The sequence below is a fragment of the Podarcis gaigeae genome (genome assembly GCF_964106915.1).
Source record: "Podarcis gaigeae genome assembly, chromosome: 14".
Taxonomy (NCBI): Eukaryota; Metazoa; Chordata; class Lepidosauria; order Squamata; family Lacertidae; genus Podarcis; species Podarcis gaigeae.
In genome coordinates, this window is record NC_139690.1 from 28,112,546 (window position 1) to 28,121,963 (window position 9,418).

General features: G+C 48.4%; 1 protein-coding gene across 1 annotated transcript in view; it reads right to left on the bottom strand.

Moving 5' to 3' along the window:
- RASGRF1 (Ras protein specific guanine nucleotide releasing factor 1) overlaps positions 1 to 9,418 on the bottom strand; it is a 59,353-nt gene that overhangs the window by 19,628 nt on the left and 30,307 nt on the right. The window contains exons 6-11 of the mRNA XM_083713071.1: positions 7,912 to 7,991; positions 7,450 to 7,643; positions 6,188 to 6,297; positions 4,762 to 4,880; positions 3,521 to 3,681; positions 1,322 to 1,385 (exon numbers count right to left, since the gene is read on the bottom strand). Of these exons, the coding sequence (XP_083569197.1) occupies positions 1,322 to 1,385; positions 3,521 to 3,681; positions 4,762 to 4,880; positions 6,188 to 6,297; positions 7,450 to 7,643; positions 7,912 to 7,991 (728 nt within the window). The remainder of the gene's footprint in view (positions 1 to 1,321; positions 1,386 to 3,520; positions 3,682 to 4,761; positions 4,881 to 6,187; positions 6,298 to 7,449; positions 7,644 to 7,911; positions 7,992 to 9,418) is intronic.

Here is a 9,418-nt window from a genome sequence, read left to right on the forward strand (position 1 = left end):
TTTGGCTGGGGAAGGTGGGATATAAATTAAAAAAAAAATTATTATTATTATTATTATTATTATTATTATTATTATTAATAATAATTTTTCTTCATGTTCACAGAAGTTTCCCTGACCAATTTATATGTTTAAGGTCCAGATGCAATGCATGTTGTATAAAAGAGAGCACTTATTGTTCACCTTGCATGAATTAAACCTACATACCTTTTAACTCTACAGACTTCTGCATAACATTTAGACAAAGCTCTGACACACAGCATGCCTAGCCCTCATATATATACTGTATTCTTTTTCCTATCTTTCATTTCTTTACCTCTCCCTCTCCCCTTGAATTGATGGAATACTTTATTAGTCTTGTTTGTTATACATTTAAGTCTCTCTCTCTCTCTCTCTCTCTCTCTCTCTCTCTCTCTGTGTGTGTGTGTGTGTGTGTGTAAAAAGTCCTGGGTTCATTCCTTGGTGATATTTCCAGGTGCAAGAGCTGGGAAATATCCTCTGTCTGAAAACCTGGAGAGCCACTGCCAGTCAGTGTCGGCAATATTGAGCTGCTAGATGACCAGATGTTTTGCAGGAGACTTGCAGCTCTGGGAGGTGGGATTCTTTGGGGGAAGCCAAGGCTGTTTAAATTGATACAATACAGTTTCAAATGTATAGTGCAGATGGAGCAGATGGGAATAGCATTGCATATAATTGCACATAGAAAATTCAATATTTTCAGACCACATCTCCACCATAGTTGGATAAAGGTGCTAAGAGATATTAGGAGACACACCCACCCTATTCCCCTGACAAAACTACAATTCCCAGAGTCATTTAACAACCAATACACCCCCCTAGTGAAGTCTTGGAACCATAGCTCTATGCAGGAAATAGGGGTTTCCTAATAACTCCTCATAACTGAAGAGAAGACTCCCTGGAGACGAAAAGACTCCCTGGAAAAGACCCTGGTGTTGGGAAAGATGGAGGGCACAAGAAGAAGGGGACGACAGAGGACGAGATGGTTGGACAGTGTTCTCAAAGCTACTAACATGAGTTTGACCAAACTGTGGGAGGCAGTGGAAGACAGGAGTGCCTGGCGTGCTCTGGTCCATGGGGTCATGAAGAATAGGACACGACTAAACAACTAAACAACAACAACAAATAACTTTCAGCACCCTTACCAAACTACAGTTTCCGGGATTCTTTAGGGGAAGCCATGACTGTCTAAAGTGGTGTGGTACTGCTTTAAATGTGTCGTGTGGGTGGGCGAAAGTTTGCAGGGGGCAAGGAAGGAGGCTCACTCTGGTTTGTATACTTTGCCTAAGGTCTGAGTAGTACTTACTGTCCTCATCTGTGCTCTCTGTGTCTTCCACCAGGGTGCAGTCAATGAGGGAGATCACACCATTCTGGAATAAAGAAAGAAGTATGAGGAGGGGGCCGCTCGAGCGGGAAGTTCTTACCACCCTGTTTCTCTTGCAGGTCTTTCCTTCCACCTGGGGAGGCAGAGGAGGGGCAGGAGGTGGTGGTGCCTAGTGAGACCTGCCTCTCTAGGTTTGGATGTTATAACTTACTGGCTACATCAGTGAGGGTGTCAAGTCAAACGCCAGACCAAGTTCAAGGTGTTTCTACTAGTATATAAAGCCCTTAGCAACTTGGGACCAGTTTACCTACAAGGTTGTCTTGCCCCATAGACACCCTTTGATCGGCGGAATTGGCACTACACTACAAGGCAATGACAAAGAGCCTCTCCTGCACATTACCAAATCACTGATAAATATATCTATGTACTGGCTCAATGGGAAAACTTTAGAAATTCCTAAGAAATCACACCGTTGTATCAATCTTCTTAGTTCCAATGGCATTTAGGACCCAGGGAAGTGAGGCATAAGGGGAGGGGTGAGTGAGCCCACAATAATCTCTGAGATGTACAGTCACATCTGCAGGGCCTTCCCAAGGCATCTTCATAACCTGTGATATCCTGACCCAAAAGTGTCAGACAGATAAGCATCTCAATCACAATAGTGATAGTCAGGGCTGAAGCCAGGACAAGACAAAGAGGTGTATTTGACTTGACTTAGGGACCAGAGAACTGTAAATGCTTTCCTTTGTACTGCGATGGAGTACATGTGAAAGATTATATTTGAGTGACAGGGGCATGCCTGGATCTCTGTGACATATCTATGATGTCTTGATGATGCTTCTGGAAATGTATTATGGGAAACTTTGGGAAACTTTAAAGTACTGATGTAACCATTGTTCGGGGCTTCTCTCTGCTTCTTCTGTGTGATAGTTTGAAGTCTTGTTGCAACAATAAAGATCAGGCCTACTGGGCGCTGTTTTGCTTCTATCTCCTGGCTGAAGTCTCTTGCTTGTGACCTCTGACCTGAACCTATGGGAGCCAGGTTTAGGCTATTGTGGGGTGCTCCAATGACTCCCTTATACCTCTTTTAGTATGGCAGCACCTACCCTTTGATTTCACCTGCCAGGGACATGAACAATTTGCACAAGCTCTTTAGTAGGTGTCTTGGTCAAGCCAGATTTCACCCTTTCCAATTTGCAGAGTCCTTACCTGGTTTATTGCAAGTTTTTCTCAGGCACAGCTCTCCACTCTGGACCAGAAATGCCTCTCATGCCCCATGTATGGTTTCCATTACTCCACCCACTGAATGTTTCTAAAGCTGTACTGGGGTGGGGTGGGGGGTTGACATGCGGTTTCTGACTGGGGCTATGCCAACACTATACAGTTAAAGCCCATTATTCCCCCCCCCCCAAAGGAACTGTACTTTGTTCAAGGTCCTGGGAACTGTCACTCTGCAATGGGTAAACTACACTTTCCAGGATCCTTTGAGGAAAATAATGGGATTCAAATGTATGTGTGCACATGCAGCCTGGGATTTTTGGATATAAACTGTTCATTCACAAAGGTGATCGAAAGGGTGTCGCGGTCCAACTCAGGCCCCCTTCCTGGGTCCACAGAGCCAAGGAACTCCACACTCAGCTTTCCTTCACAAGGTAGAAACCAACAGTGTAAAAAAGCTATGGCTGGAGATGTTCTGAAAGAGTTGTGGAAGTCTCTTTCCCGGGACATGCAAGGCCTGCAAGAGGAGTTTTCAGGGGAGTGACGGGAGACTGGAGCTTCTTCAAAGAATGGGATATGGATCCTTTTCCCACCTGCCAGCCACTCATTTTATGACAAGGAAAACAGAAAGGCATTTCAAAAGTAAACATTGCAAAAAAATAATAATGTCATAATAACAGAGCAAAACAACACAATGACAAATACAATAACATATAAAAAGCAACATGGCAATACTATAAATAGAACAAGATTACACAAACAACACCCAGCACTCAATAGCAAAAATAACAAGGGAGCCTGACAGTTTCACCTTGGTCCTAGTTTCACCCCTCCCATGATGTTGCTCACAGTCCCTCTCCTGCAGCAACTTCTTAGAGGGCTTCCGAGGGCAGAGGGTGGGGTATCTGGAAATCCACTGCCCTCCATTGCAAGGCCAGGTGCCACCTGCTCCCATCCACTCACCTTGGTCAAGTGCAGCTTCCCACCTGAGCCTCTGGTGCAAATGATCAAGTGCTTGGAGAAGAGGAAGCACTGCCTCTCACCCTCCTTCCTCAAGGAGAGGGAGCCCAGGCGACCCCGCGTGATCTTCCCCTTCTCGGACATCGGCACTTGGATGAGGGAACCTTGGAGGAGGAGGAAAAACACTAGGTCACAGGGGCTGGGCACATGCCATTCTTCCTTCCCAGGCACCACAGTCAGGAGACAGGCTGGGGCAGCAGGCAAGAGTCATTAGCTTGGCCCTGGACTGGATCGTCCCCTCTCACTCCCCAACAGAAGAGGAGGGCTCCTCAAGAGTAGGGGGAGCCAACCTGTAGTGCTCTAGGAATCCCATCAGTCCCAGACAACATCTAATTAGCAACCCGCCGCCCCCCCAAGCTAATGCAATTCTAGGCTGCATCCACAGAAGTCTTGTGTCCCATTCTGGGCATCACAATTTAAGGAGGATACAGTGGTACCTCGGTTTAAGAACAGTCCGGTTTAAGAACAATTTGGTTTACCAACTCTGCAAAACCAGAAATAGTGTCCCGGTTTGAGACCTTTACCTCGGTCTAAGAATGGAATCTGAATGGTGGAAGGGCACCGGTGGTGGGAGGCCTCATTAGAGAAAGCATGCCTCGGTGTAAGAATGGTTTTGGTTTAAGAACGGACTTCTGGAACGGATTAAGTTCATAAACCGAGGTACCACTGTATTGAAAAGCTGGAATGTGTGCAGGGGAGGGTGAATATGATGACCAAGGGTCTGGAAACCAAGCCTTATGAGGAATGGTTGAGAGAGCTGGGTATGTTTAGCCTGGAGAAGAGGAGACTTGAAAGGTGGCATGATAGCTATCATTAAATATCTTTTTTGATGGCAAGAGCTGTTTTGCAATGGAATGGACCACATGAGAAGCTGGTGGACTCTCCTTCAGTGGAGGCTTTTCAGCAGGGTTTGGGTGGCCACCTGTCATGGATTATTTAGCTATGATTCCTGCATTGCAAGGTGTTGGGCTATGTGGCCCTTGGGGTCCCTTCCAACTCTACAAATAATTTCTAACACAGCCAGTGCTCAGGGGAATGATGGGAGTTGGAGTTCAACGGCATCTGGAGGGCACCATCATGGTCTGCCCTGATCAAAGGGGTGACTGGGTAGCAATGGCCTGGAAATGGTGCTGTGCTGAGAGGCTAGAAAAGGCCACTCTGTCTCTCCTCTGCAGGGAAGCTACCTTGTCTGACAAATGTCTGGCTGGTATCCAGCAAGATTTCACACCCCTCGATTATCATCCTTTCGATTGCCAAGTTCTTCCGAATGTTTTCTGTCTCGCTCACTTCGTCGTGCATTATCCTACGGGAAGAGGAAAAAGGTCAGCAAAACGCCAACTGCATTGGGACGGCTACAGCTGATTTTATTTCCCCACCCCTAGTCCAGAAAATGGACCCATAGATGGGGGGGGGGGAATAACAGCTCCTGGCACAGAGTTAGCATTCAGCATAGTTCCAAGTGTAGCAAGCATTCCACCAGTTTAAGCCATTTGTGGCGAAGGGTTGACAGAAAAGCTGGTTTTCAGGGGAGGCGGCTGTTCTCTGTGCCTTCTCTCCACCCCAAGGAGAACAGAAAGGCCATTTGGGAAGAGGGAAGGTCACTCGCTGGACCATTCTTCAGCCATTCATCTGCCTGAGGTGAAGGACAAAATGGCGCCCCTCCCATTCCATGGACAGAAGTTCATTGGACTGGATTCTATAAGCTGAATCTTATTTCAAGATGGGTGACATGACAACACCCTCCAGTGCCCCTGAGGGCAGCTTAGCAGAGGATGGCAGGCAGCCTGTGTGGATTACCAAGGGTTCCTGCATCGCAGGCGGTTAAACTAGATGGATCTTCGGGTCCCTTCCAAGTCTATGACTCTCTGGTTCTATGATTCTAAGGCCTCTCAGCCAGTCCCCACATTCCCAGCACCTGCCACGTGAGGCAGCTATCTCCCTTTGCCTAATGGTAGAGCTGGTCCCCATCACTTAGGCTGGAGGGAGGAGATGGCAGGATGCTCACACCTCCCCACCCCCCATTGTACTGGCCTGGACTGGACCTTTGGATCCCTTCCAGCTCTACAGTTCTATGATTCTATGATTCCTCCTCTTCCTCTGCCTTACCCAACAAGAGCCCCTTTCCCACCAGCTGGCCCATGTGGCCAAGCCTTGGCCGGTGGAAGAGTCCCGGGTCTAACCGAAGACGGGGAGTCTCTCCGAGACCAACACGCCTTTGAAGTTTCTCAAGCAAGCTTGAAACTTCTCCTCGGGGATGTGTGTTTTCCCTTCTCAGCATTTTCTAAAATAGCATATGCTGCCTTGTCATCCTGCCCTTCACACATCCTGAACACGGTGTCTCTGCTGGAGTACAGATGGAGGCTTATTTTCCCCAATGTGATAATTATACAAAAATGTGAGAAGTTCAGCATTCATTAAGGCACTGAGCTAAGCGTGCTGTGGGGCGCTCTCTCCATGGATGGTGGCGAGTATTCGGGGGTGCATATACAGTCACGTAGCACCCGGGTACATTCTCGCCTTCCAGAACCAGAACCTCATGGCAAAATTTGAGCCCAAAATTCAACACACCACACCCTCCACCCTACAGCCCGAACTGCCAAATCTTCCCACCTGGAGAGCTCCTCCAACTTGGACTTGGCATAGTCCAGGCTGTTCCTCTCCACATGCTCGTGGGGCGTGTGAGCCAGTAGCTCGTGCAGCGTCAAGATGTACCTGGGGATCTGGGCGAAGAAGAGACAGGTGAGAGAGGGTGGAAGAACAATTCCGTGCAATGCAGAAAAGTCCACAGGTAAGACCTGGAAGCAGCAGGAGGAAATTCTGGGCATCTTCCATCCAAGCTATTTGGTTTATGCATTTTTTGGGGGGGAGGGGGGAGCTGCCTAGAATCCCCATGGCTGTTGAGAATAAGTGGGGGAAGCCCAGCATGGCCACTGGCAGGAGGTCAAAAATGGCATTGGCATTGGTCCAAAATATCCAGAGAGCACCAGGTGAGGGAAGGTGGCTCTAGTTCACTCAGGCCTCTTTTTTGTGTTGGGGGTGGGCAAAATGTATTGGGCCCCATTACTCAAAAAGTGAGGCTCTCCACCCCAAATGGCCACCCCAAGAGCAATGCCCTGGTCTGCCCTAAACTAGCCTGTCACAAATATCCTGCAAGTCCTTTCAAATGTTAATAGGGTACCTAAGAGACCTGATTCAGAAAGAGCCAGGCTTTAAAAAGATGCCCTGCAGCTCTGTTCCATCCCAGCAACAGGCATAAGAATCAGCTCCTAGGGACTGAGGGGTGTGCGGTTATTGGACTAAGGGGACTAGGCTAGTGACTAGTCCCCTAAATGTTCCGCTGATGCCTCCTTCCCAAAGCCCAGGAAGCTTCTGCCTGGCTTAGGGAGGGAGGTGCAAGGCTGGGATGGGTTTAAGATCCACCCTGCCATCTTCCCAAAGCCCACCCGGCTTTTGGAAGGAGGCAGGAGGGCTCAAGCATCCTGTCAGAGCCCTGGCACCTCCTTTGCAAAGCCTGGGAATCTTCTGACCGGTTTAGGGAGGCAGGTGCGATGCTCACGTGCATGACGTCGGGATGCCACAGTGTCACATGCATGACTTCAAACCCCCATCCTCTTCGCAACCTAGTGCCTCTGGCCCTAACTGTTCCCTTATGAAAAATTCCACTGCATGCCACTGCTTCAGATCCGCACCCCCGAGAAAATATTTTTGATTAATTATGCGGGTGGGGCTTACCTGGCCCCCCCATATTTTATTCAAGTTGGCATCCCTGGCACCAGGGATCTACACTGGAATTTCTCCTTGCACTTGGGCAAGGAGAGAGAGGCTGTCTTGGGCACCCCCTTGTGACAGACACCTGCTGCTTCCTCCCACACCTGGAACATGGGATATGTCAGGAACGTTTCCAGCGTCCTCTCCTCGCAGTCCGGCTTGGCCTCATAGTGCTTCAGCAGCTTGTCGAAATCCCTGTTCTGCTTGCAGTGAGCCAGGATCTGCAGGCTGTACTGGTGGTTCCGGACAAACTCCTGGTAGATGTTGAGCATCGGCAACAGGATGTCAAAGAGGTCAGCTGTGAGCAAAGAGGCGCCAGTGAGAAGCAGTGGGGGTAGGAGATACAGTCAGCCCCTGTTGACTCTACCCTGGAGCCTAGTGGGCACAGGATATTGGCTGGTTGTTGTAGGGGTACGGAAAACCAGGGGGTGAGGGCATGGAATGCAGCATCCAAGAAGAGGTCGTGGCTGAATAGGAGCAACTCTGCGCGGCAACGTTTTGTTGTGGTTGACGCTTGTCCTCCTGTTGAACCAGGAAGAGAATGAAGAGCAAAGAGTGACACTCACCCAGCACCAAGGTTGGCCAGCTGGAGATGCGTGCTTTCAGGCCCTGGTAAAAGATCTGATGTAAAAACATGATCGTCTCACTGAAAGAGAAAAGAAAATGAATCAGATGGGGGGAGCCATTGTGTTAGGCATCCTCCTGGTGCTCCCAGGGTTCAAAAAGTATGAGGAGTGAGTGCTCAGTTCTTAAGAATGAACCTTTTATTCTCTGCAAACACAGGACTCCTAGTGTTATGTTAGAGGGAGGAAAACTTATCTCTATCTACTTTCTTCATGTTAGGCATAATTTTATAAACTTCTATCATGTTGCTTCTTACTCACCTTTTCTCTAAACTAAAAAGTTCCACATGCCACAACCTTTCTGCATAGAACACCCCCCCCCCCAATCAGTTAGGCTGCCCCTTTCTGAACCTTTTCCAACTCTACAATATCCTTTTCAAGGTGAGGTGGCCAGAACTATACATGGTGGTCGCAACATAGATTTGTATCTTCTTCAGTAAACCTGCTCAGCTGAGCGCTGCTGGCCTCCTTCCGTTTGGACAAACCTAATCTTGCTGCACACAGCTCAGAACACCTGTGCACATGTTTCCATGTGCTTTGTCTGGACACAGGTGTCTTCAAACAAAAAAAGGGGGGCAGGTGGGAAGAGATAACCAAGAACGCCTTTCATCTGATACTGGTTGTCACCAGCCCCTGACTGTCAGCAGAAGAATCTGGCAGCAGCTCAAAGTGAAGCATTGCCCTCTTCCTTCAAACTGAAGCTGTCCATTCATTCCCACTATTGATCCCTGCACTCTTGGGAGAAAGGAAGGGATTCTTCAGCCACAGAGGGACTAGGATGGGCAGACTGCTGTCGATCTGCAGGACACGTGGAAGTGTGGATACCAGCCAAGCAATTATCCTGCCTTGTGGGAAGGTGGAAAGAACAAACTGCTCTGTTGCATTTCTGGTGATGTCATCCATGGCAGATGTTCAAGCACTTATCCAGTGAGGAAGGTGGCTCACAGATACTGGGCCTGCATCCAAACTATACTGTATGTTTAAAGCACACTCACCCACCAATAATCATGGGAGCTGTTGTTTCTCCTTACAGAGCTGCAGTTCTCAGCACCCTTAAACTACAGGTCCCATGATTTGAAGCACATTTTTCCCATTTCAAATATTTTTGGGAGCTATGGTTTGTTAAGGGTTGCTGGAAACTAAAAAGCGGTGTGGGGTAAACTACAGGGCCTACAATTCTTTGAGGAAAAGAATGTGCTCCAAGTGCAGTTTAAAAGCATGGTGTCTATGCAGCCTAAGTCCGCTGGGGGTCACCACAGAGTACAGGAAAACAACAGAGTCCTAGGAATGCATGTTTGGGAGGTATGTGTTAGTACAGCCACAAGGTACAGCACTGATCAAGAAGGATGTGTTCTGGAGCTGCAATGTGGAGTTTTAAAGTGCCATCGTAGTAGAAACGGGGGGGGGGGGTCTTTGGAACACTGCAGCATGCCTGAGGGCACACAGAGAT